General features: G+C 41.4%; 1 protein-coding gene and 1 non-coding gene across 2 annotated transcripts; one reads left to right on the top strand and one right to left on the bottom strand.

The window, feature by feature from the left end:
• Nucleotides 1–22,158, bottom strand: ENTPD3 (ectonucleoside triphosphate diphosphohydrolase 3). Its single transcript, XM_013950811.2, has 10 exons — nucleotides 21,796–22,158; nucleotides 18,524–18,644; nucleotides 12,586–12,703; nucleotides 9,644–9,794; nucleotides 8,690–8,849; nucleotides 6,169–6,399; nucleotides 5,466–5,738; nucleotides 5,253–5,363; nucleotides 2,038–2,175; nucleotides 1–523 (listed from the first exon to the last, which is right to left on the bottom strand). The coding sequence occupies exons 1-10, from the start codon at nucleotides 21,876–21,878 to the stop codon at nucleotides 290–292; spliced, it is 1,620 nt and encodes a 539-aa protein (XP_013806265.1). The 5' UTR covers nucleotides 21,879–22,158; the 3' UTR covers nucleotides 1–289.
• Nucleotides 22,159–27,579: 5,421 nt separating this feature from the next.
• On the top strand, nucleotides 27,580–27,652 carry TRNAK-UUU (transfer RNA lysine (anticodon UUU)). Its single transcript has one exon. It is a non-coding gene; the product is annotated as a tRNA-Lys (tRNA).
• The last annotated feature ends 329 nt before the right edge of the window (nucleotides 27,653–27,981 follow it).

The raw sequence follows: 27,981 nt of genomic DNA, 5'->3' as shown, positions 1-27,981 counted from the left end.
TCAGGAGAAGACAAATTATCCTTTATTGAGCAAAGCAGAGTATCTGTCCACATTTTCTCTGCTGAACTCTGGAAAAACTAGTTTTACAGCAACAATTGCCACAATCTTTCAAAAGCACTCCAATTCACCATATCACAGGTGCCTTCATGTCTGTTGTCTCCTGTATTTATGTTTCTGGTCCCCAAGATCTTTTGTCTGTCTTTATTTCTCCCTCAGCTTTCAAAAATAAAGTTCTACGTAACTTAATAGCACTAAAAGATTTTTGTTTGGTCTTTAAATTAAAGTTCATTCATTCTGGAGTAAATACTTGTTCAACATGACTGATGTTCTTCTGATTACATGATACAATACACAAGTAAACAAGGAAGATAAGACATAACAATGCCATAGCTGTGAAGAAGAGGAGGAGCCCAGCGAACAAAGAAGGTTTCAGAGGTAACTGGATCAGCTTGCTTTCTGCCGGAATCATGTTGGTGAGGCTTAGCATGTAACCAAGTGACCATGCTATACTGCTGTTACCAACCTGAAATACAGATAAAAGTGTCCTACTCCCATGAACTTTAGAGTCAAAGACAGTGAGTTCCAAAAGCTGAACAGCTGATGTTGCCAACTCTCTTTTAAATTTTAAATAACTGCAGTTTCTGAGGAACTTCTTGTTCCTGAGCAACCAGCTATCCCAAACTCATTTGACTTTCCACCTTTATTACAGGTCATCCCACTCTTCTGATTTTCTAGATCTGGCCCAGATCTTGGCATTTGATTATGGTTCTTTTCATTGGTTTGCATTCACTAACTAAAAGGAGATATATGTTTGGCATAGGCCAAAAAACAAAAAAAACCAAACCAAACCAAACCCCTTGTTGATACATATTCTTCAAGGCGATTGTGCTTTTATATCTGGGGTAGCTTAACTGACCAGTTACGTTGGATCTTATTACTTTTGTTTCTTTGAGGGGCAAATCTAATTAAGAGGTGTGGCCTTATCTTTCAGAAGTTTCATTTTATTTCAATGCAAAATTTAGGCAACAAACATGTTAATTTTAAATAAGCCTTTTGGTTTTTTTATTTTGCTAAATATTTTTGAACTCTTGGCTAAATACAGAAAAACATTGCTGTATTTGACTGCTCCTATCTGCTGGGGTCAACACAAGATTTATGTAAAAAACAAGGCAAATCCACTCCCCACCAAATTCAGATTAAGGTCTCAAAGTAAACCATATGCTGATGTTCTGGTTGAAGGGCTGATCTCTGAACACTTTTCCAGAGCTGCTAATAGCTGTTCATCAGAGGAAAAAGTAAAGCAAGATAAACCTATCTGATTCCTTAGTGCACCAGTAAGAGTATGACTGTTCAGAAAATGCTGTTTATGATTTCTCAGTGACAGTTTGTCAGCAGGCCCTGCATTTAAGAACTTCTTGTATGAAGACCCCCAGCCTATTCATTTGTTGTTCTTACATGCAAGCACTGAAGCACTTCCAAACTCTGTATGGAGATTACAATCTGGGACAGTGTTTTACAATAAGACTCGGTACAGTATCAGAGAGGAAAGGATAGCCTCACAGAACAGTGTAGAAGTCCTTATCACCACTCACCAACTACAAACCAGGTCTGCTTATTTCCCCAAGGCTCCACCAGGAGACGAAAATGTGAGAGTTCTTCTGTAGCGGTTTCTCCTGTCCAGTTCAGCGGAGTTAGCTCAAATTGACCTTGACTGGAGAAGTGTCCCAGGCAGATCACAGCCCAGAGCAAGCCAGTACTTTAATGGACTGGGACAAGGTTTAACACAGTATTATTTGACCCTTTCTTAAAGCTCCTTAAAAGGATCTACCATCACCAAATAATGTTGCAACCCCTGGAACCAGTCTGGAATTGGTACTGAAGTTTGAAAAGTGGCTTTGTTTTATGCCAAATATTTGACAATCATTTACAAAGGCTGTCTACAACCATTATGTTTTTGTAGGCTGCTGCACCTTCTGTCTCCTTGTAAACTTCTTTGGATTAAAATAATAACAGTAAGAGGAAATGATTATTACTCACCTCTTTTTGGAAATGTATCTGGGGCCAAGTTTCTGCATCAAATTTATAGCCATGTACAAGCAAGTAATAAATGAAGTTTGCTGAAAAACAGTAGGATCTAGCATACATTTCTTCAAATTTAGGCAGCATAAACTGGAGCTGAAAACAAAAGGTTTTTGTAAAACATGTAAATTATGGCAAACAACTCCTTTTTTTTTTTTATAAGTAAGAATACTTTGTATTCTAATTAGAATTTATCAGCATTTCTCAGAAACACCAAGTAAAATTGTAGACAACTAGATATGAAGATTTACAGTGAAAAGACCCTGCCAGTGATATAGTTCATGTGGTAAAAAGTGATAATAAACATAAAACTGCACATAAAACGTTGGGAATGTTATAGTTCCTAAATTTTCTGTCATCTTTACAGCATGGTTAAAACTGTGGTAGTAAACTGCAACCACAAATCTCTTTAAGAGGATCACAGACAGAGTCAACCTTGCATGTGGCAACCAGCTATCAAACTTTGATGATGGTAAATTACAATAGGAAATGCACTAGCAACAAATGAATACAAACAAGGAACCAGTCTGGTGATCTGAGGTATCTCCCTGCAAATTTAAAATAGGTCTGTCAATTTACTCAAGATTCACACTAACACAGCTGATATCAGAACAGGGCATGAGGAATATTGCAGGAATAAAAAAAATACAGTGTTAAGAAACCTCTATTAAATAAAGATGCCTGCAAATTACATAGCATATGTGACATCACAGGACTGCTCATTTGATGGCAATTTTGGCCTGAGATGCCCATTTGGATGATGAATATCAGCTGTAATTCACAGATCCAAGCAAAGCGCTTTGATCTCCCACTCTGATCTGAAAGCGCTGTTGAGAATCCTAGTGGTTACAAGAAGAGCAGGACCTGAATATCACAGCATATACACAGCAGCCCATGAGAATGCTAGAAGTCACAGACACATTAAGCAAGCTGGAAAGTGAAGAACTGCTGTGTGAAAGCAGTATGGAAAAGGTCATGAATTGGCAGTTGGGGCAATTTGGTTTACTTGCTCTTCTTAGCAATAGAAATAAATAGAAAAAAAAGAGACTGCATTTCCTTCAGATGATCTCTGTGAGGACAAAAGTGAAAAATAGAGCTGCCTTCCACCAGTACAAATTCTTCATAGCCAAGGTTCACTCCCAATTAAGTCAACGGAAATGCTGGCATCAAGACTGTCCTGAATGGGATCAGGTCACTACGTAATACAATGAGAAGTCTAAGTACTTCTAGTCTTAACCGCAACAAAACCAAAACTGATTTTTCCAAGACAATTTTCTCCCTTTAAAAGAAGAATATTGACCATTAAAGTTGTCTCACAGGTCTTAAGCAGAACCATAATGACAATAAGCAGTTCCTCATGGTCCTGCCCTAAATGCATGAAGAAGGTCCAATGCAGTGGCCTAACACAAGCCTCTCATTCTATCCAGTAATTACATACGAGACTGGATCCCACCTTAATCTGTGTAACAGCTGCACAAAGCAGATACCTACTTCAAACACCACAGACAGTACTGAAAACACCCTCTATTTGGTATATAACACATACAGTATTTTAGTAAGTCCTTTAAGGAGATGGTAGTGATTGCAGATAGTACCAGGAAGGAGTGAGAATTAGAAACTTGTAGCTTAGAACTATAAATCAATCAAGTACATCTTTGATGTACTATTTGTTATACCAGCAAGCTAGGCACAAATACAGGAAAAGAAGAGCTTCTGGAAAACATACATTTGTGGGCCACAAAAACCACAAGGATCTATCTTGATCAGCGCAACAGTGTTCAGAGAACTGAGTCCAAGGCTTCTTTATAGTGCTCTCCTCTGTGACAGAAAGTGTTTCTTATTGAAAAGAGCCCAAAATCCCTGTATTTCTGTCAATACAGACAATTCTCTGTAGCCAGAGCAGAGGCCTGTCACACCCATAAAAGTGAAAGCACACAAAGCAGAATTTAATTAGCATGAGCTTGTTTTGAACTTAGACATTAGCACACTAATATAGCATAACTGGTAAACAATGTATAAGCACTTTTGCACCAACCCACTAAGAACAGTAACAGGCCACCTGCCTTTTGCTAATTGTGCTTTGTACTAACTGGGCAAGACCCCTGTCATGGTCTGGAAGCCTCTTCATCAGCTTGCGTGAAGTTGTGCAAACTAGAGCTTGGTACCTGGTGTCTCTTGTTGTGATGTACAGTTTAAATATGAGATAACAGCAAAGGCCTTGAACATGCAAACACTGGTTGAAAACAGAAGAACTGTAAATAATTCACTAGTGCTCACTTACTGGTCCCTGCAGCAGCCTAACCTTGATAGCTGGGAATGGACTGCTTTGGCTTTAAGAAGGAAGCAGTCGCTAAGCAAGGAAAAAAACAGCAGAGAAACAGGATAAGGCACCTGCTACGGCCTGTGGAACTACAGCCCCACGCCTGGGGCAGAGTGTAATCCAGGAGCAGGCCAAGAGCTGGGAACTGACTAAAAACTCAACTGTTTTATAAAAAGACGAGTTCCCAAATTGTGGGGGCAGTGAAAGATGCTCATTTCAGTTCCTACTTCCCTCCTTGATGATCACATCAGCAACTATGTCTACCAAGGAACTCAGACATCCATGCTAACTACACTGCATCAGCTCCAGGGTATGGTATACTCACAGCTAATATAGGATACAATTGTTAAGTACTAACTGCTTTGAATACATAGTGATAATGTTGATAATGGGTGTGACTGATGTGTGTTGTTAATGAATGTCAGTCTAACAAAGTTTTGTTTTAAAGTTTAAATTGGCCTGATTTATCAGTCTTCTAAACACTTCTGTCACAGCAATCTGTTATTCCCCAAGACACATAAATGTACGCCCATGTATATTCAGTTGCAACACCCCTTAATTCCTCTATGACATTTCAGCTGTACAAAGCTCAGAAACCAAAGGAGGGAAATGCACACACTGCTTGGCCACATTTCACTACAGGCTGGAAACCCGGCTTAGAATTATGGGGACTGTTTTTTCAAACCTAGTGCAAGGGTTAAGTATCCTAGAAATACCGTATGGCTTGAAACATAGTGGGAAAGCAAATGTTAAGGTTGATACAGACCTTCTAAAAAGTTCTGAATACTTCTTCATGCCATGCTCTTTTCATATCTCCCTTTCACAGATACCAAAAAAAAAAAAAAGTACTCACCTGGACCCAGCTCTGTGAACAGAAAAACCACATGCTTGAATTGAAGTCTGCTAGGGAAAAATGCCCAGATAAATTCAAAGCATTAATTGTATAGTAGAATCCTGAGAAAGCCTATAGAAGAGGAGAGGATGAAAGGCCTGTTACTATCAGAACTACAGAAATCAAAAGTAGAAAAGATATGCTCAAAAAGAAATGCTGTGTTCGCAAACCTACCACAAAATTCCCTTTAACTTTTGGCTGATGGATTCCATTGAATGGGCACTCCCTTCTGTCTCTGCAAGCAGTGAAGTTAAATAGTAAAGACACCATCTCCTGGCACAGACCTGGGTCTCCTGTTCCATGAAATTTCACAAGTTGGTTTGGGTAATAATTTGCTGGTCTCAGAGACTGTGTGCAAAGGCTGCCACAGAAGTACTTCATTGTGAATGCAGTCTCATAATTCTGAGGGTAACATGGATTATCCACGTTGGAACTGGCTCTTGACTTCTGAGGACAGGCAATAAAGTTTACTTAGAGAGTTAATCTGACATTTACTACAGGGATTTTTTTAAACCACATATGCATGTATTCTTGTTCTCTTCTCTGCCATAGTTGATCATTACAACATCGCTGATCATTGTAATTCACAGACACTCCTTTCGCAAAAAAATTGCTGGCAAGATCAGCAAAATACTCACAGGGCTAGTTGGACCATTTCGTCAAACCATACAAAACTCAACCCAGACCCCAACAGTTTTTTAGCAAAGATGAAGATCTTTATGTGAAACCCAGGTGTGCTTGCCTACAACTATGCACAACAGAGCTCTTATTGGGTTCTCTAAACTCCACCAAAGGGAAGAGAATTCAAGCCCAAGAACCTTCTCAGAGAGTTAGTGAACACCTGCAAGGGCAGCATAGCAAAGGTTCTTAAACTTACCTGGAACAGCAATGCTAACGACCTTTTCTCAGCTTCATCTCTCCCATAACACTGGAAGCTGTGAGTGTAGACATTGTATTCGTAACCATACAACTTCACCTGCAAGGTGCTATTGGGGTTATCCTGAAAGTCCTCTGGAATAAATGAAATTTGAGTGGAAGCTCCTCCAAGATCCAGTGCACCCATGGTCTCTTTTCTGTAAGGATGGACCCATGTCCTCCAAAGGTTTCTCTACATATAAAAGCAAAAAAATAAAAAGACTAATTGTCATCTGCTTGTTCCCCCTTCAAGCTTTTCTACATTTTACTTAACTTTTAAAATATTTTTTATCCCCCTCTTTCTCATTCACCCTTTCCAAAAAATCCTCACTCTGAGGAAAACATGCAGAAGTTTTTTAGATAAGAGGGATGTGTTTTTACAGAGTAAAATGAGCTTGAAAGATGGAGGAAGGAATGCAGCATAGCTTTGAACTCAGAGAAAAGGACAGCACAGTGATCAAAGCACTGAACTAGCCAGATCAAAATCTGCATTAAAATGCAGGGAACTGAAGTCTAGGTACCTGTGAGATCTTGAACAAATCTTTTAACTTCTCCATCCGTAAAACGGAGACAGCAGTTATTTATCCTCTGGACCAAATCAGTATGAACATTTGCTAGTTCCAAGGCAAGAAGAATTATTAAAGGAATAGAATATTATGAGATCACACAGGATAAAGAATAAGAAAAGAACAAAAAGTCAAATAAAAGCTCCATCAAAGTCAAAGGCACTCTACCAATTTCTACCAGCAAGAGTCTATCCAAAGCCTCCATGAAGGGTTTTATGTTTGAAAGTAAATGGACAACAATAACCTCAAACCACTCTCAGTTCTAATACAGAATAAGGACCCCTAATCTGCATATTTCTTTCACTGAAACCACAGTGGCAATAAGCCTGCTCCATTTAGCTAGCATTCTTCCCTATTACCCCAAAACATCCAAAAAAATCTGTATTTGATCTACACAATCACAGTGCAGAGTATATTTTTTGTATGATTATCCATCTCCATATTTACCGTAACACTATTTACTGAGGATGATGATATGAATGTATATATATGGCAGGAGAAGACACTTTATGGGCTAGCAAACATGCTCATGAGAAAAACCTACAGTGAAAGATTCCCATTAACAGCCCCATGGCAAAATTTCCCTCTTAGCCCATTGTCACAGGAATGGTTAAAAGTTTCTCTCTCCCACTTGTGATATTCAATACCCAGTTCTTCACACGGTTCTGCATACTAAACTCGCTTTACAACATCATGCAGTCCCTTCAAAAGTCCTTATGAATCCACCACAGGGAATTTGAGATTTTGATCATTAAAATTCATATGGTAGAAGACTTTGACACCACTCTGAAGTTCATGAAGTTGTCTTTGTTGCATGAAATACATACAATGGGAAAAGCTCTCCCAGAATGTGTAGTCATTTGTCTTAACTTTGTGAGAGTCAACAACACATTCACCATGAGCTATCACTCAGATCACCAACATCTAATTCCTGCTTATAAATTGCCATAATCTAGCAGGAACTGCCCAACCAGGACAGCTTACAATACTCAAGTGTCCGGTGAATTTTATTTCAACCTAGCAAGACTATCTGGAAGAAATGCAGTAAACACTAAAGGCAGCATACAACTGCCATGAATGCACATGAGTAGTTGCTGATGTCCTAGTACTGTTTTAACTGCAAAAGAAGTTATACTGAGCATCTATGTATAAAAAAGGGATCTTTTTTCCAACACATTTTATTCCCGCTCCACTATGAAGCACCTGCATGATGCTACTCTGAGTTCAAGGAGCAACGTATCTTTATGTCACTATAGCTTTGTCCACACAAAACAGGAGGACCCATTAACCAACATCCTCTACCAAGTCTAGACAGGACAATTGTTATCACAATACACTGCTCATAACCTGCAGTTTTTCAACAATACTGGAACAGACTCCATGAGTGATTTCTTGCTCAGCTGAGGCACCTTTGGCCATGCCAGCTCAACCACCTTCAATATCTGCTTAAGACAAATGAGCCAACTTTGTCTAAATGTTTGGAGACTCCTAAGCAACACAGTCTCTTCACCAGTAGAGCTAAAGAAACAGCAACCACCTGCATAAGTAACAAAAAAGCGGGTAAGAACATCCTTAATTGGCACCGCTGTAAACAAAGTCAACAGTTGTCATACTTGAACTCTACCAATATATTTAAGAGCAATACAACTTCTGTTTCTCTGGAATGTATTAGATTTGCTATTTAGGGAACAGTTCTTTTCTGTGGATGAACAGTTTTACCTTTGTCACATCACATTTCTGTCACACTGTATTCCTTGATCCGTTTGCTTTGTTCCATTACTATGCCAAAAAAAAGTTTTATACTTCAATGGGAAATGGAAGTTATAGCTATGATGTTTTAACAGGCATCTCTTCCGGAACTTTTCATTTTTAACAAAAATAAGAGTGAAAAGAAAAGCATGCAGGTTTTTCACACACCTCTAAGAAATTGCCCATTAAATAGTTGGCTGTTATCCATCCATACACCCCTTCCTCTGGCCCAGTTATGATTTGTGCACCCCTAAATTCAAAGGGCTGTGCTCTGAAGTAGTTTTGAATGCTTGCAAGGACTTCATTGGCTGCTGTTTCATTTTGCAACCTAAGCAATTCACAAAACATGAGACACTGAGCATCTGGAAAGGCAATGTCATGTTTATTGTTCACCCACTAGCAAGTCAAGAAAATTCTTTCAATCACCTAACAAAAATTTAATACTGTTTTAACCTAAAAGGGAAGCTTACTAGAGGGAACAGCCCAGACAAGTATCCTGCATCATTTCACCAAGCAACTCCCTCACTACATATAAACTTCACTCTTTACCGTGCAAATTCTTGGGTATTTTCTCATATACATATTTATTTTTAGTGAACTGAGTGCTTAGATGACAACTCCTGGCTAAGACAGTCCTGGAGCCTTCCTTCCCCCTCTGTTTAGCCACAGAACAAACAAAAACACCCAGTTTGTGTCAGGCCTAAAGCCACAGACAGGCCTCAAAAGCCACATTACACCACATTTGCACTCAGAAAACTCTGTGGTGTCTAGCTTTAATCTGCTTTTGCTGCCCTCAGATATGCACAAATATTGTCTGTTTACATAACACTGGATTTAAACACAGATATAGAAGGGAGAACTCTTGAAAGCATAACTCTACAGAGAAGAACTCTGCAGTGTAAAGCAAGTACTTCTTCTCAATATAGCATGAGAGAGGAGTTTTATACAGCCCCGCTTTCCCTACCAAAAAGCTCATTACATTAAGTTGGCTGGGCTCCATTTTCTTTTGAGACGACCAATTCCCAATGAACAGAAATGTGTCCAATACATTTTTCACATTCTAGTTTCACAAGCTGCTATTCTAGTATGTATACACCAGAGTTCAATGAGTTTCCACTACACCTCAGTAGTCTCATGCCAGCTGTAGCCCCCAGATAAGCAGAAGTATTTTTATGCAGGTGAACGGGGATTCTCTCCTTGACTTTATTCAGACAGTCACCAAAGGGTTTGGCAAGGGCTCCAGGGTTATTCTCATAGCTGGATATGCCAGGGCCTAAAAGAGAACAAGCAGATCGATTTCACTGTGCTTTGCCAGCTACAAATTAGTCCAAATTAGCAAACAGGTGTTAAGAGAAAGTGCTTCCCTCTTTCCTCTTGTAACTGCAAACAAGGACAGAATGGTTAAAAAGTATGAGTGCTTAAGGCATAAACTATGTAGTGACACAGCTGTGCAAGTTCCTAAGAAGATACTTCCAAACTGCTCTCCTGTGTTTGAATGTGTGTGTATACATATATACCTATAGTACCTACATATAGTAACATACATACACAGTATAACCATATAACAACACAATGACAGCACTGCTGCATTCATGAGGAAAATAGGCTTGCTCCTGGCAGATACTGTAGAAAATAAGATGTCTAACGGATGTAAAATTTCTCTGACCTGCAAAAGTATAGAGAACCCCTCCTTCCACAACCTAAGCCAAAGGTTCCCCGGTTTGTTTTACCACCACTGATGTGGGTACCATGGCACCCTCCACAGCTCACTCTCTTCAACTGGAGATATAATAAAGAATCTTCTGCAAGGAATTGCTGGTGAAATTCTAAGATGCACAGGGATGCCTTCTGAAGTCATAGAGCTCCAAGTTGAAGTTGGTGTGGAACTAAGAATATCAAAGGTTTCCTTGACTCCAAATATCATGCATGAGAGTCACACCTTGCTGCATAAGGTATATTTCAACAATTAACATCAAAGTCTTTCCTCCCTTGCTCAACAATCCAAGGACCAGCAGGAGTTAAAACAAACAAAATATTCTCCTCCTGTAAAAATGCCAGAGGAATAAGTTAGCTTCTCTGTGCATTTTTCTCACACCAGAAGCCCTAAGGGCAACATTCCTTTTGAGTCAAGACATGAGCAAGCAGAGTGCATCCCCTGCTTCGGCAGGCAGGCTGCCATTCCTGCAGCCTGTAGAGATACACCATCATGTACATGTCAGTACATTTCTACTGTGCACGTGTAAGTTTGTATTTCTTTCCTTATTGTTCTAAAATTGCTAAGAAAGTCCACGTGTATATTTAATGATGATGTTAAGACATGTTTGCACTGTTAAGAAACCATTGCCTTCTACTCATCTAGTAGTCACTTACAGACAGTTACATCTCCAACATCCATTTCCAGATACAAACTGGGACATAAGGTTTTGCATGATCATAACCAAGAGAGAAGGAAACGGAGAAATTCTCAGTGAACGCCAGAGTTATTTTCAGATGTCAACAAAATCTGTACTGAGACTTCCTGAGCTGCACACCCCTCTATCTCCCCCCCCACCCCCCTCCATCTAACCTTGCAAACCCAAACCAGTACATTAAAATATCTCTCCGTACAGTTCTGCAGCATCCAAGTATTTTTCACATCAGTCTCCTTTTTTTTGTTTTTCCAAACAGGACTTTCTACTTTTTATAGACCATTGCTAAAATTTGGAGTGCGGCATAGCTCAAAAGTGGCTTACTAGAGAAACACTGTAATGTGACCTTTTCCTAAATACTGGGCTAGTCAGTGAAAGTTACAGTTTTAAGCACTTAGTTAAACAACCAGCACTGCTGAAGTCAGTATCTTAGAAGATGATCTAAAGCTCATTTTAATCAGAGTAGCAGAACTTATGAAGCTTGGCTTCCTGCAGAAATCCCTTATGGCATAGCTACTGTTTAATAATGTGAATTTCTCTCCCCTGTCTGGCCACCTGTCTTCATGAAATGTATGAGATTTTGGTAACATTGAAAGCTTAGTCAAATGTCACTGAATTTGACTAAGAAATTCAGAAGTTATTACAGAGGAATCCACAACATACTACTAGAACATATAATCAACCATACCAGATTCTGATCAAAAGTCAGCCTAATCTAGCATCCTCTTTCCAAGAGGAATCAATACAAAACCTCAGAGAAACAAACAAGGCAAGTAGCCAGTGGTACTTCTCCTGGGACATCCTCTAGCAGTGCATAACTACAGGTCTTCCTGAGTCAAAGGCCAGACCTGCATATTCATATTTAATACAGCTATCATCTAGGCATTAGTCTGTTTATGGTTATTTTGCATCTATGACATCCGATCAGAAAGAATTCTGCAATTTAGCTGTTTTTAGTGATAATTTTATTAGACGTTCCCTAATTTTGCAGCATGGAGAAACTCTTCCTGTTCACCTTCTGCATGCCTTTCATAATTTGAGGTCTGGCTCCATATTCCCCTCAGCTGCATCTTTGAAAGTAATCACAGAACAATACCAAATCAACCGCATAAACCTTGTTTCTCTAGGTAACCTGCATAAAACTGCAAAGATTTTTTTAAACATCATTAATGCTTCTATAAAATAAAAACTAATTTGTCAAACCACTATAGTAGAGCTAACATCCATTTTTGCCCCCATAAAAATTAATAGTGAACATCTCACAGGGGCCGAATCTCCACTCATCTCAAAGTCTTTTTATTCAAAACTATTTTTACATGTATTTTACACCTGTCTTTTAAAAGAAATTAATTCAAGGCACAAGAACTAAACATTTACAGGGCCTGATCGAATTCTCTCTGCACCAATCTTGCACTGCAGTGGAGTAAACCAAGTTTAGCCATAATTTCTTCTCTTCAGTGGAGATTAGGGGAGTCTGCTGTATCAGTAGGAGGAGAGCTGATCCTGAATAAGACAGCTATAGATACAGTCTTAACAATTCTTACTCTCAAACACTGAAAGGCAAACACAGTGGGGGGAAAAAAAAAACACTATAAGCTTTCAGATAATATTTTCTTAAAGGCTAGAAAGAAATAAGAAACTGCCAGCTGAGCTCACCTTTCACACTACACTTGAAGATTTGGCTTACTACTCCTGTGTCATTTTCTTTTTCTGCTGGCCACTCATACACATAGACTGTAGTCCGAGACGATCCAGCATCGAGCACTATTCCATACTGTGGAGAAAAAAATAATACATTACATAAAGAAATAAAGAGTGACAGCTTACAGGTCCACATGCAGCTGTATTTCTTTGCTCTTCTTCCTTTAGAAAGGGGATGCATAGTACATTTACAAGAGACATTAATCCTAGTACTAGGTGCTTAGACAGGAATCCCACACCAGAGCACAGAATGAACCTGGGTGCAAAACGAAGAGTATACTATGTATCTTCAATAATGGATTGCATGGGAATGAAGACTGCTCATCTCCTTTCAGCATCAGGCTCAAAACCCACACCCATACGTAAGTAACACTGTGTTAGGACCTCATTTTGCAGCAAGCTGCATTCTCATTATCCCAGCTACGCTTGCTGGACACTGAAGGGTTGGATACCTAAGCATTGGCATTAGATCCAAGGGTGCACAAGGGTTCTTAAAGCCACAAGCGAAGAGGTCAAGTGTATAATAGTCAGCAAGTAGAATGATGAAACAAGTCTGATTCCTTTCTAATTTCCCCATAAACTCCCCCTCTGAATGACTTTGGCAGTCCATCTGTGAGCCTGCCACTGAAATTAGTCTAAGTGCTTAGTGCCAGAGTGCAAGACAACACTGAGGGAAAGAGAATCAGTATTATCCCAAGTTTATTGATGCGATAAATAAGAAAATATTTAAGTGATCTGTCCAAGGTCACAGAGCTCTCTGTGGGATTAAAACACAGGTTTCTCCATCTCAGTCTACTGCCCACCAGATCAGTCTTCCCCCCTTTTCTGTCTTTTGTGGCAGCAGAGCACTCAGGCAATTAGGAAGGCAAACTGCCTGAAGGAAAGTATTTTGAAAGCAGTAATTTTGCTTATCCTCTTTACATTCCCTGAAAGTAAGTTTAGCTGCCCCCTCCTCCCAACTCATCTTACTGGTAGGAAGCACACTTTAAAAGAAAAAAAAAGACAGATGTCCAGAAAAAGTATCAGCCTGACAATGCTGAAAAATGAGAGTCTCCACCTGGCTATGAAGCAGTAAGAGCAGCTGCAGCAGGCCTATAAATTTCATCATACTGTCTCCCTGCAGAGCCTCAAATCTGACTGAGAAAGATCACTGCTTCAGCCTCCACACCTCATTAGTTCCCAGCTTCCCACTGTAATCCCCCAAAGCCCTGCCCCCCCTTAAGAATTACCAGCAATACCAGTCTCTATTTCCCAGAGGACTGTTAAGATAATGAAAATTTCATTCATACTTATATAGACCGTATTTAACCTGATCAGCTAAAAGGTGAAAGGCTCCACAGACACCATCAATCCACTAAGTCATCAGGTACCATTCAAGGCACTGTTTTAGCAAAGACACTTTAAGTGTATTCCCCCTCCTGAAAAGGTATTGCATCACATTGGCTTTAGACAGATGAGCACTCTGGAGATATATAATACAGTAATGGTGCATCTACTCAAAGGCTATTAATTAGGTCTAGTCTCAGTCAGCTCAAAGCACCAAGCATAAGCTTTTAACTTTGCTATTTCTAGTGCTAAATATCGTCCCCATGTAGACCTGGAAGATAACGGAAATATGCCACCAAAATATTTCCCTCAGCTAAATTGTGGGGCTTTTTGACCCATTTCCATCCTCCCTCCCCAATATATACCTGCATTTCTCAAGCTGCTGCCTGAAAGTAACAGATTTCCAACCCAAAGAGTAGTGGTATGTTTATCTGAACCAATGTATAACTAACAACTTTAGTTCCCTATTCCTTCTCTCATTTTTCCTATAGTCTCTTGTTCCCTTTAAAAAAGATGTTCTTTTAAAAGGAGTCTTGGGCCAATTTCAAGCTAACTCTTGAGCTGAGGAGCTTCATCTCTCACCCCTGTGTGAACTGGTCCATGCAGCCTCACGAGGTGGTGATTAATGAGGAGTGTGCCAGATATTGGAACTAAGATGAGTCTTTAATATAAAATAACAGAAGTGATAGAGGATGCAGCATTTCAAGAGGGGGAGAGAATTCTACATGCCTTGTCTTAGGCTGCTACCTAATAAAAACTGGTCAAACTAGAATGCTCTGGTGATGTTACATGTCAGTCCAAACTGCAAGTCAGATCACCTTTGGCTGCCCTTTAAGGACAAGCAACGTTCTCCTGCTTTAAAATGCACTGAGTGGGATAGAGAGCAGAGGAAAACACTTATTCTGGGCCAGCAGCTATTAAAGAACAGGACAACTTTTTCTCCCTCCTTTCCCCTCTCTTTCAATTTTTCCACTGTGAATCTCCATCATCTCTAGTCAATCACCATTAGAGAGAGATAAAGGCCTGGGGATTTCCTAATACCAAGTTCCATCATCTAGTCAATGGAATAGATTAGTCAGAGAAGACAGGGAGGCAACATTAACCCAGAAAAGCTTCAGAGTTCTGTTTTCTTGACCAGTAAAAATAAGGATGAAAAAAGAGACTTGAAGGAAAACGCTGTTTTTTTTCTATAGGTCATTGGATGGCTTTTACTGTTGCCCAGGGTTTCTCCAACACTGGAGTGACCATATTGCCTATGGCACAAAGTAAATGTACCACTTTACTTCTTGGCAGAATATTATGATTACTGCACATACTTATCAGAAGCTAAATAAAGAGCAAGGCAACGATAAACCAGACTCTGTCTCTCTAAAGGTACATTCACACATCATTTCCTGGCCACAGCTGGGCTGACTGCAGAAACAGCTACACCCCACCCTGTCAACTAACTGTCTTCCCCTGAAAGAGCATACCCTTCCATCCACAAGCACAACTGCTTGTGTAAGCACTGCTAAACTTTTTCAAAGGAAGATTTATGCTGTTCAACTCAACCAATCTAGTTGTGGCCAAAATGGGTAAGAGATATTCATATGAACAGCTTTGTAAGTTGTTGGGGCCCTTGCGGTACTTCAGAGCAACAATCTATATGAAATATAGAGTATGGAACTACACTGTTTAGGATTAGTTGCTTAGCACAACTTGCTTAGCATAAGTAGCTAAATTTGCTGAAGCCTTAGGCCTCAGACTGTAGCTGCTGCTATGTGCTTTGAAGTAGTTTACCAAGGACACTGGTGCAGCTGGGAATGATACATCCTGAGAAAGTACAGATAAACTAGCAGAAGCCAGTGGGAACCAAGGTTAAGGGCTAGACAGCTTTGCTAAACAAGCAGCAAGGTACAAGGCATGACCGCTGTGTGCGCGATCGGTGCAATGATTGGCTACCTGTGACATAATCTGTATGAACCACAAATCAAGGGCCAGAGCGCCGAATACTTGTACTTATAAAATAGGCAAATTGCTGAATAAAGAGGGAATTGAACCTGCATTCTGTGAATGCGTATGATTCATTCCCGTCACTCCCGCGGACCGCGACAGTAAGTACACCTTGAAGAGCAGTAATCTCAACAAGGAAGCAGGAACAAGCCCCAGGAGTAATCAGCTCTTCAGCTTGAATACCATAGCCATAGGAGAACATACAGCTGCAAATTCTTAAAGCAGGCACAGTCAGGACAGCTCACCTGCCTTCCAATCACCTTGGAAAACTGCCAGAGGAATCTAACAAGCTAAACCAGTTACAGCAAGGATGGAGACAGCAAAAGTGTGTCCATGCTAGAAGTACACTCCAGTTCAACTATACAGGTTTGAACTGCTTTTAATCAAGTCATAACATCTGCAAGTAAGGCAAACACTTCCTGAGAGCAAAACGAAATGTGCTCTTTTGCACATGCTAAGTTTAGGTGTAGAAAACTGTGGCACCTGGAGAGACAGATTAAAGAAACACAAAAATGAGGAGAGGTATTTTTTCTCTAGGGCTCACAAAGCTTCTGTGGCCAAATAGAAATTTTGTCGACTGGTATGAAGGCTCATTACATTCAGAGCTAGTATCATTTATAGTTCTGGACTTCTTCACAAGCCTTGTCACTAAGGGATGTTTGTGCTCCCTTCACCACTCTTCTCACTTTCCAGTGTTTCAACGAGTCGCGAGCTCTTTCAGTGCCTCAGTCTCATGCACATGGATGGGTCCTTCCTTCACAAATTACTGGCTGAATTTTCAGATAACCCAACCACCACGGAACCAAAATAATTAATTTAGCAAGAACACATACAAACATCAATGGCATAGCAGAAAATATATCTCTTGTGCCAGAGCAGAATGAATCTGGATGCTCTCAGCCTGTGTCCTGGAAAGAGCTATTATGCACAGCTAACACAAACTCTAGTTATTCTACAATTTTGGTTTCATGGGGAATAGCCAGAAGCAGAAGGACGAGGCCACTTAAGAAGAGGAAGTCTGTTTTCATCATGTTATTGCCATTTTTATTATATTTTAACTAAACACAAACTTCATGACAGCCATTTCCAAGCTCCATCACATCAGCTAAGTACTGGGGGGTTTTGCAACTGGCATACAAAGATCCTTCTCTACTCCTGAAGAAATACTTCTTGCAAATGTTAACCATTCACTGAGAACTACTCAGCCCCTCAGGAAGCAAACATACAACCCTACATATCAGCTGGGAATTACAGAGTTGGCAGACTTACAGCCCTGAAGAAATACAAACCTAAGGCATCTAAGCAAAGAAAAGGACAATCCTCTTCCAGAACCAGTCAGCCATGAAACTGTTGTGATTCAGGAAGCATATCTGCCTGGTCTAAACCTGCTCCAGATGGTCAAGGTTGGCCCAATATTTGCTCAAAGAGCAAGGCAGGCAATTTTGTCATTCTAAACATGAAACAGAACTAGTGCCCAACATCACAAGCGGTGTGTAGGCTGTCCTTGAGACAGTGGCCTTAGCCTGCACGTCAATCCAGTCTTGCCTCGCACCAAAACTGACAGGATGTAAGGCTGCTGTAAGCAGAGATTTTGGGCACAACAGGGAGTAAACTTGAGTCACCATGTCCCCATACAAAGTCCCAGTACACACACCCTGCCACACCACACGAACACATAGAATGATTATCAGAATACAGTTTTTAGCCCATTGTTCAACTCATGCACCAATAATCTAGACAAAGTCAAAGATGTTCATAATCTCATGAAGTGTAATGAGACATCAGCCTATCACTGTCAACCTGTGAACTATCCAGTTAAATACATACAGGGAGGTAAAGGTAGAAATGACTTCAAAGAAGGATCTGACAAGATTTATATGCTGGCAGTTATAGTGGACGAAACACAGGACTCGGAATGCCAGACTGCACAGCTCCTCTAGAAGGCTAATTTCTATAGCCTTGTCTTCAGTTATATGCATCGCTCATTGTACAATCTGCACACATACTCTAGCAGCACAAAACAGAACCTACTTTCCAAAGTACTTTAGTTTATCTTTTTCAGTTTGTTCTGCCCCTCCTCATGAAGTTCCTTTGCTTCTGCTAACACGCAGCAAGTCCAAACATGAGGTAAATCAGAAAGTGCACACTTACAGCCCAAATGCTTTATGCTCTGCAGGGGCAGTTTGCAAAGATTTCAGCATAAACCTCCTAGCTGTGTTTGGAAATAGAATTTCAACTCCAGGTATTGCCTGCTTCAAAATTACTTCCAATCCCTGGCAAAAAAAACAGTGGCATTTTCTTCTTGTTTGGCCTTTCAGTCTTGGAGAAGACAGTATCTAATAGCCATCATAGGGAAGCAAGGAATGCTTTTCCAATTTCACACTGACTTACTCTGTGATTTTGGCTAATTCTCTTTTTCTCTCAGCCTCAGTTTTCCTGTGACAAAGATATGATGAGACATTAATTTGTGGCTGTAAACTCATTTGAATCACCACATAAAATATAGTTCATAAAGTTCATTATTAAATATCAATTCAAAACATTGTTCTCCTTTCTTATGTGTTTTAAGACTTACCTTAAGTCCTGGGGAGAGGTTCTTTTGCTGCTTTATCTGAATCACAGCAATAGTGATGACAAGAACTATGCTTAGAAGAAGGAATACCTGGGCAACAACACTTGGAGTTTTGGTGAGCATCCTGAAAAAAATAAAAGAAACTTTTAAGGATTCAGTGATTCTATCTCAAAAAGCTAAGGCCTTAAGCCCTGAATCAGTTGAGACTCCTCGTAAAATCTCAAGTTTCATCGACTAGATAATGCTATAAGAAAATTCTATATTCTCTTCAAGAACTGCCCGGTGTTTTGCCATCACTAACTTGTCCTTATCCAGAAGGGGTGTGTCTATATTGTCATGCTAATGAATGCCAGATTTCACCCTCAGGTGCCAGTCTGCCCATTTCCCACAGTGCCTGCATGTAGATGCACGCTCACCATCTCCCATTGCCTAAGGAAACAGGGGTGATGGGCAGGCTGGGGCTAGTGCACACTCAACCATCCCATGCACACATATAACATGGACAAAGCCACAGCCACATAGACACAATGCTGGCAGCTGCTTAACACAGCTGGATGTTCCTGCCAGAGATGTAAGGTCAGTGTCTATAATGAATACAGGCTGCTTTAAAAAGGAACAAAAGATGTTTTAAAAGCTGTAAAGTAGGCATTTTTCTTCTAACTTCTAAAGTGTTCATGAAATAGGTTTGTGTGTATATATATGTGCACATACTAATACAGGGCCTATTATTATCACTGTGCACTACTCAAAAGGTATAATGTATACAATTTAACCCACAGATCTTGCCATGAACAGTACTAAATCTAAATAAACCTGAAGTGTAGTTATGCTAGACAAACCTAAAGGTGACATGAAACATGCACACTGAAGATAAGGCTGACTATATACTCCTCTAGAAAGGTTTTCTAGAATTCAAGTGTGGTTTAGGTTTCTTGTAATTTCTATCAATCCTTTACTTTTGCATGTCCCTGGCCAGACAGCTCTTCAGCCCAAAAGGCATTTCAGTACCTCTGAGTCAGAAAATTCCCATATCGAAAATTCCAGGGGTTGAGAAGGGAAGAAGTGGCTGGTGGGAGATGGGAAGCTCAGAAGTTTCAGAGACACACAAAAGAGAACTTTGCTGCCTTTCTCATTTGCAGAAAACAGTTATTTTGACATAGAAATACCAGGATAGATCATGCCAGGCTAACCTAATTCCCATCTCCTAATTCTTCAGTGCTGATGATGGAGTATACAGATGGTTGTTCAGGTTCACCCTGTTGTTCCAGCAATTGCCAGTGCCAATCCATCCTAAGCACAGGAAGTAAAAGTCGGTCTGCTCTCTATGGCTGTAGCACACTGAATCAGCCCCGGTGTACCTACCACACATGGTCAGCCTCCTTAGGCTCCAACCTGAGCCAGAGAGCTGAGGAAGACAGGCAGAACAAATGCTTCTCTACACAATTTCCATATTCTAAACCCCAAGAGTACTTCAGCCTTTGTAACCCTGGTCCAATATCTATGCTCACATTCAAAAGCACCAAGTTACTTGTTTTGCTCTGGGCCTGCCTTCACTCTAAGTGAGCTCTGCCCACCTCTGCTGCTTTCCTTCTCTGTTTTCTAATTCCCATTGTGAAGTCTAGCTCAGATTGGCTTTCAGAAACTCACTTCAGCCTGACATGTCTCATCTCCAGAATGTGATTTTTAATGCTAATTAGCCCCCTTTCCCAATCCATATGGGCTCCTTGTTTACTGCCAATCTACTCTTCCATCACTGTCTTTTCCTTGCTTGGTATTAACTTCATTATCTTAATCATCAGACATCTGTGAGATAATTATCAGGCTGCTGCCCAGCTACATTGATGATTAATTTACTGCTGTCCATTGCTTTACTATCCCGAGGCATTCAAGTATAATGTACACAATACATGAAAGATAGTAAAAATAAATTTCATCCTATTAGAAAATCTGTTAACATCTAGAAAGGATTCTCACTGGAATCTGAGGATGATGTCAGAGCATACTAACCTAAAGTATTCATACAGATCAATTAACTTTCAAAAAGAAACAGCAGATTTTAACTATACATCTAAGAATAACCATCTTGATAAAATACTTGTCTTTGGGGGGAAAAAAAAGACCCTCTTTTTCTTTAGCTTGCAAATCTGTATACACTTTCCATGATCACAGGATTATCTATAACTGAGAAGCAACTGAAGAAGTATCAACATACACCTAATATATACCATTCACTCAGATCAAAGCACTGACTTTCAGTGCAGGAAAACGCAAGTCATTATCAAAGAGTAAAAGCTCAGGGCAAATGAGTCTTTGAAAAACTAAAGCCTTACTAAAGAGCAAAGCAATAATCATTATTACGCTATTAACGCTTAAAAACACCGTGATGACTGCTGAAATATTTTTTGCTACATCCTTTTATCAGGGAAAATTGAGAACTTATTTTATTGAAGTTCTTATCTGCTTCCCTAGTACTGGGATTTGGCTTCAACAGTGATGTTTCACTTTTCAAAAATCTTTTTGTCAGGGAGGATATTCATCATACAATCTTGGCAAACAAGAAAATTTCAACAGAGAATAAGCCATAAACCCTGATTTAAACAACTGCCTTTGTGCCAGGACACCTTACACTCCATGCCCTCCTGAAGTCATCACACCACTGACATCAGGCCTATCTGAATCAGGTGCGGTGCTCTAAGATTTCACGTAACTGGATCAAAAGCACAGGGCTGTATTTTACCTTCAGCTACACCCACTTAAGTCTCGCACGCATACTGGGGAACATGGGTAATAAGAAAAATGGGTACTTACCCATTCACTGAAATCTGTAGAGATGTAGAGAAGTTTATCCAATCCCTGATTTAAAGAGCTGCAGGATTATAAGTAACTCACTCTAAGTTGCTGCATTTGTTGGCAAAAAACCAACAAAGACACTTTCAAAGAAGTTTTTAATGAATAAAAAAGCAGCTGCATTACATTATTAAAACAATATCATTCTGAAGCAAGAAACAGCATAAATACATACAGTTTTCACACCCAATTAAACTAAATACAGTGGACCAGACAGGAATATATTGGAGGATCATTTTCTACACTTTTAAGCAAAAGGAATGCCTATCTGCAAATTGAAAACCGAAGGAAAAATGTCTTCATGCCACCAGCATTTTGAATTTGGCTAAGCTAAATATACATCTGTATCAATACCAGTGCATATATATGCAGAGATTCCTTTTTCCAAGTTACTGCAAACATCGAAACCACCTATTTTGGGTACTAACCTGTTTGTTCGTATGGCAGATGGACAAGCACCATAAACATCTTCCTTCAAACTATAACCGGAGAGATATAAATACATGAACATTTATTTTAGCAGCGGTCTGTAGGCGAATGCTTCTCAAGTGTTGCCATAAAAAAAAAAAAAAAAAAGAGTTTTTAAAACCCTCAATAAAAACCTGTGAGCAAGTTTCACAGGACTGTTCCCCTTGGAGGGCAGCCGGCCGAAAAGAAGGGGACCTTCCTTCGGAGGAGTTAAAAAAAAAAAAAAGTAAAACAAACACGTTCCCCACACGGTACTAAGTCAACGGCTGAATCGCAGAACTTCACCCCCTTGGTCACCATCCCGGCTGAGAGAGCTCCGCGCACTGCTTGCGATTTGCGAAAGAGAGAAAGCGCGGGGCACTGCTTTTCCCCTCCCCCCGCCTCTCCCTGCGCACGGGCGCCGCCAGCGACAAACGGCTCCCCAACGGCCGCCGCGCCGCGCGCGCGCACCCGCCGCCCCTCGCCCTGGAGGTTGGGCGGGGGGGAGCCCCTTGGCAGGCTCTAACTAGATATAAAGCCCCCCCCCCAAACCCCTTGGACGTAAAAAATCTGGATGCTAAAGAGGAGGGCGAATTGATTCAGTGGGAGAGGTCTGCGGGGAGGGGACGCACTGGAAGTGTTGAAGCAGTTGGAGATGTGGAGGGGACCCGAGGGGAGCTGGTGGGGTGCAGCAGCGCCTGGCGGGGTGACATCGGCTGCGGGGGACCAGCTCACGGAGGCTCGGCTCCACAAGGGACCGGCAAGGGGGAGCCCTGAGGTGCAGTGCAGTGTCACCCTGGCTCGGGCACTGCTGTTGTTGGACAGGCCTCCAATGCAGATGGCAAGTCATGCTTGGACACAGCCACATCTCCCCCCTTCCCCCTCCACCTGCTGCTCTCTAGTCTTTCGGGGGATACATATCTGGCTTTCCCTACGACTGATACAGCACGTCTCTGGCTGTCCCTAAATCACATCCTTCAGTTCACTCCCAAAGCAAAGGCAGAGACAGAAAGTGGGTTTTGCCTAGAGATGACCCTGTGGATGAAGGAATAATATATCACTGCCTCTTCAAAGGGAGCAAGTATTTTTTCAGGTAGATACCCTCACAAATTGGTAGCCCTCCAATCCCAGAGCTACCTCTCCATTCAAATTCAAAGGTGCTGGCACCACCTGGTTTGTAGTCTTGCTACAGTCCTTGCCAAACCTAGACAGCTCAATGGGACTAGGCTATCCCCAGAAGCGCAGGTAAGAGCAACATCACTAACATCCAGCTGCCACCACCTGTCCAACCTGTGTGATCAGCTACAGCAAAGGAGCATCCTACAGCCTGTAGGCTGGGTTTGCCAGAGACGTGCTTGCATTCACAGTGAGTCACTTGAACCACTTTGCCACCATGTGCTTATTGTTGTAAGATTCAGATTCACATACTGTAAAAAACTAAATGCATCCTACTGTTTCCTTGTGTCATTATGATCTTGATGAATTATAATATCTTTGATCTTTGAATGAAGAAAGGAGAACAAGGAACCAGCTGCAGCCTTGTGACCATTTATAAGGATCCTTCCACAGTCTGCGCTTTTGGGGAGTTCTGCTCTAGTATTAGGTAGGGAGGTCATTTCTCCTTTTTGATGACAGCACATTATTAAAGTTGGTTTAACAATGATCTTGGTTTAGCTACTTCCAGTACTTAAGAGACACAGCATCCCATCCCTAGTGATGCCCTGACTGGTGCATGTAACTCCTTTCTTTTCTTCTCTATCATTTCCTTTCATAGAATCACAGAATAGTTGGGGCTGGCAGGGACCTGTGGAGATCATCTGGTCCAACCCTCTGCTCAAGCAGGGTCACTTACAGCAGGTTGCCCAGGACCGTGTCCAGTCGGTTTTGAATATTTCCAAGGATTGAGACTCCACAACTTCTCTGGGCAACCCGTTCCTGTGTTCAACCACTCTCACAGTAAAGAAGTGTTTTCTTATGTTCAGACAGACCTTCCTGTATTTCAGTTTGTGCCCATTGACTCTTGTCCTCTCACTGGGCACCCCAGGAAAGAGTCTGGCCCTGTCTTCTTGACACCCTTCCATCAGGTATTTATAATCATTGATGAGATCCCCCCTGAGCCTGGGTGTGGGGAGAGACTCAAAAACTAAGGGCCTGTATGCATGACTGGGAGCTTGTATTGTACCTCCCACAACTCTGTTAGTTCTATTAATCGCTCTACAAATCTTATCTCCCTTACCTCCATCATGGCCACATGACTGCTCTTTTATCCAGCCTCCCGCAAAAGGTACTTTTTATTTAATAATTAGTTACAGCAAAGAAGGTAAATTGCACGATTTCTGGTAGATATGCTTTCTGTCCCAGTTCTTGAACTATCTTCTACTAAAAACAAGCTCTTAAAATGCATCATTCTTCCTTCAACCTCCAGTGACATCATGAGCTGCAAGTTATGACCACAAAATAGTCTATGGATGTGCCTTTTGAGTGTCATAAACAGTCATTTCTGGTTTGGAAGATACCATTCTTATAAAAGGAAATGTCCAAATAGTTTGACTCTTTGGGTTTACAAACCAGACTTTTTTTTGTCAGTTCTAACTTCTTCCTACAAGAAAACAAGCAGCAAAATCAGACATCAGAGTATAGACTGATGGTGTGAGTGTTGGATATAGTTTGAATTGTACATGACTGCTAATAGTTGCTAAACGCTAAGTGCAAATATGTACCTGGAAACTGCTTTGTTCCTCCTCTCAGACTTCATGCTCTACTGTGTCTAACCCAGTTCAACCCAAGAATTTTTTTTTTTTTTTTTAAACTTGTAAGCTTATAAATTATGAGGTCATGGTAAGTACTTCAAAACGCCAATGCTTGGAATTAAAGAATTTGACAGGTAGTTGTGTAAATAGCGTAGTTTGTAGTAGACAAAATATTGTCTTCAGTCAGGAAAAAAAATGTACTTTGATCTTGAGTTAAAAGAAACCACTCTGGATGGTGATTTGTAGCTGTTAGGTCTTAATCCTTCTTAGAGGAACTCCTCAAGTCTTGCTGAGACAGGACTAATCAGGTACCTGAATGTGTGCAAAAACTCCAGAGAAACTTTAGAAATAGCATGGAAGCACACAATAAGGTGAAAACAAAGAAGGGTGCTGAAGAGGTATTCCTAATTAAGGATGAAACTGTAGTAGCAAGTAGGAAAGAATGGACCACATTGTAGGCTTCCGGTCTCAAGAGATGTTAAATGTGTTTTAATGACCGATTTTGTGGAAGCTGTAATGATCATAATTGTTTTGTTCTCTCGCTCCCGGGTTTGCATTTCAGAGATGGGCTGTTCTGAAGATAGAGGAGGGAGCTTTTAAGCAGTGAGAGGAAAATGTGTGCATCTGGGTCATGCAGCAGCAATTCAACAGCCTAGGCATTAATATTTCCCCAGTGATCTTTTCTGTCTTTACCTTCCCCCAAAGGGCTTTTTTTCCACGCTCTTTTTTTTTAATCAAAGAAAATATCCATTTTATTCATGGGTGGCCTGTCTTTTTGTTTCCTGAGTTTGCCTGTCTCCATGGATCTGTTTTTTGCCAGTAACATTTTTTACTTGGTTTGTCTCCCATAGTCATTATTTGTTCCAGCTGTGCTGCTGTTTTTGCAGCCTGTAAAATTGCCTGGGAATAGGTATTTTCGTTGAAGGAATGACTAGGGTCCAAGTGAAGTGTTGCCATTTAAGTTGGCTGCGCACAAAGGCTGAGAGTTGCCCAACCTCTTGCACAAGGTGACTCCTACCTCAATTTTGACTCAGCTGACACAAAGTAATTTTTGCTTTTGTGAGCTTATTATCTCAGCACAGATCTTCCATTTGCTCTCCTGGAAAATTAATTTGTTATTGAATGAGTGGGAAAGTGTGATGAGATGAGACGAGATGAGAATGGGGAACCGTAACAGGAGGTGAAACTGCTGACAAGTACTGACTGGTCAGTTGGCTAGTATAGGATTTGAATTGCTCAAGGGAATATTTCTGTTGTTTCGTAGTATCCTTTTTCTTATCCTTTCACCTGCTCTCCTTGTTAGCCTTTCCAACCATGATTTCATTATTTACTCATTTTATGAGTTATGCTGCATGACAGCCTGTTGCCCTAGAGTGATCAATCCCTGTTGAATTTAAAGCCCCATGTCTCAGAGGATCTCCAGAAACTGTCACTGTGTGTCAGTCAGTGGAATCCAGGTTACCTGTTGTGTGAATATGTTTGACTTAAATCCTTGAATTGTAAACTATGTAAGAAGAGCTGTCTAGAAAGGGTGCCAGTAAATGGCAAGCTGTGGTGGAAGGTGGTGCAGGCAAGAGCTGAGCCTGAGCCTGAGCTGGACTAGAAATGAGCACATTAGTCACTCTTCCCCTTGTCACTAATTGTCACCACCATCAAGCCGTCAGAGTCTCCTCCACTGCCTTTCGCGGGCTGCCAGCCTCTGGGGAAATAGTAGCATCCCCTGTTCCCACCTCTGTCTGGTCCTGGAGAGAAATGTTGCTGGTGCCCGTGGAGCTGCCCGGATGGAGGCAGTGCAGCAGCAGGGCAGGCGTGGGGATCCCATGCCTGGGCAGCTCCCTGCCTGGCTCTGACTCTGGCTCTTGCTCAGTGAAAACAGGTGCTGGGAAGTGCTCGGTGCTGTTCCCAAGGGGCCTGTGTCCTGCCAAAACCCTCTCTGCCCCTGCCTGGACCAGGCCATCTGCCCACCCTCCCCTCTCCAGGGCAGGTGCCCCAGGGCAGAGTGCCACATCTCCCCCAGGACAGACAGGCTGTGCACGGGGACACAGGGACAGACAGACAGACTTCCTTCTTTTAGTAGGGAGAGCCTGAAAGAGAAATTTAATCTCTTTCTCTCTCCCTTTTCCTGAAAGAGGGACAGACCTGAGTCTCTGCATTTCAGAAGAGAGAGAGCTGGGGAGGAGGGCTAAAGGCAGAAGCAGTAAATAGATACAGTAGGTAGATGAGCCTACCTGAGGTAGGCCTGCAGAGAGGAGTCAGAGAAGTAGTTAGATGGGTGGGTAGGCAGGGAAGTATAAACCTGTGGGAGGGAAATCATGCGGTGCCTCCCTGTAAATATGACATTCGCATCTCTCTGCCAGTGAAAATACATCTTTCACCAAATATGATACCCAAGATTGGGGGAGGCGTAAGTACTTGGGCTTTCTGTAGTTTATGAAAAGCATAAACATTAAAAATAGGTAAATGGATGTCTGAATGAGAGTTTTCCTAGGCTCTTTAACATTTCTAAAAAGAACGAGAGTTTGTCCGTGCTGAGCTTAGGATGTTAATAGACTGGCAGGGAGAAAAGCTGTGTAGTGCTTACACACTGCTTTGAAGTTGTGTGAGTAACATTAGTGCAAGATTCACAGCAACCTGAGCCCTGAGCAGCTTTTGGGGGGATTGTTTGGAAACTGCCAGTTTCTTTATTCCTTTTCCTGGGGGTTAGTGGTTTTTTAACAGCCATCTGGCCTGGGGTTTTACCTTGAAAGAGCCATGGTGTTTCTGCCTCTGTCCTGCGCTGTTGAGTGGGGAGCGGGACTCCTCCTGAGGCTGCGGGCCTGACATCCAGCCTGGCAGCAAGGACCCGCATCTGAACAAAAATGCAAAAGAGAAATCTTAACCAAGTCAGCCTTTCAAGGTATTAATTAATTGCTGATCCCAGGATTTCATTCTCTCTCTGTTGACCTGATTAGAAAGCCCAGCTACTGGTAATTAGTACTGGGCTCCTGAGCTAGGCTCTATTTTCTTCTTCAGAGAGCCTGGATAGCTCAGTTGGAAGAGCATCAGACTTTTAATCTGAGGGTCCAGGGTTCAAGCCCCTGTTCAGGCAAGAGCTTTCCTCTTATATTGCGTGCATCCTCCTTTGTGGAAGAAATGGTACTGGTAAAAGCTGAGGAGTGGTAGGGGAGTGCTTAAATCTATAAACAAGCTCTTTGCATCTGATTCCTGTCTCCCACAAAAGAGGAAATCTTTCTCTTTGCTCCCTCCTGATATTACCTGACAGAAGGTGTATTCCTGCTCTTCTGTCACCCTGCCCCAGCAGGCTGCAGGGGTGTAGGGACTCCTCTATGCAATCTAGGTGATGGGAAAAATCATGGGGCAATTTGGAGGCAGCAGAGACCCAGGCATATTTGCAGGATACCCTTTTTATTAGATGTT

This window comes from Apteryx mantelli, chromosome 2 (genome assembly GCF_036417845.1).
Source record: "Apteryx mantelli isolate bAptMan1 chromosome 2, bAptMan1.hap1, whole genome shotgun sequence".
In the NCBI taxonomy this organism is placed as follows: Eukaryota; Metazoa; Chordata; class Aves; order Apterygiformes; family Apterygidae; genus Apteryx; species Apteryx mantelli.
Note: the sequence above shows the minus strand (reverse complement) of the source record. Positions and strands in the feature narration are given on the sequence as shown.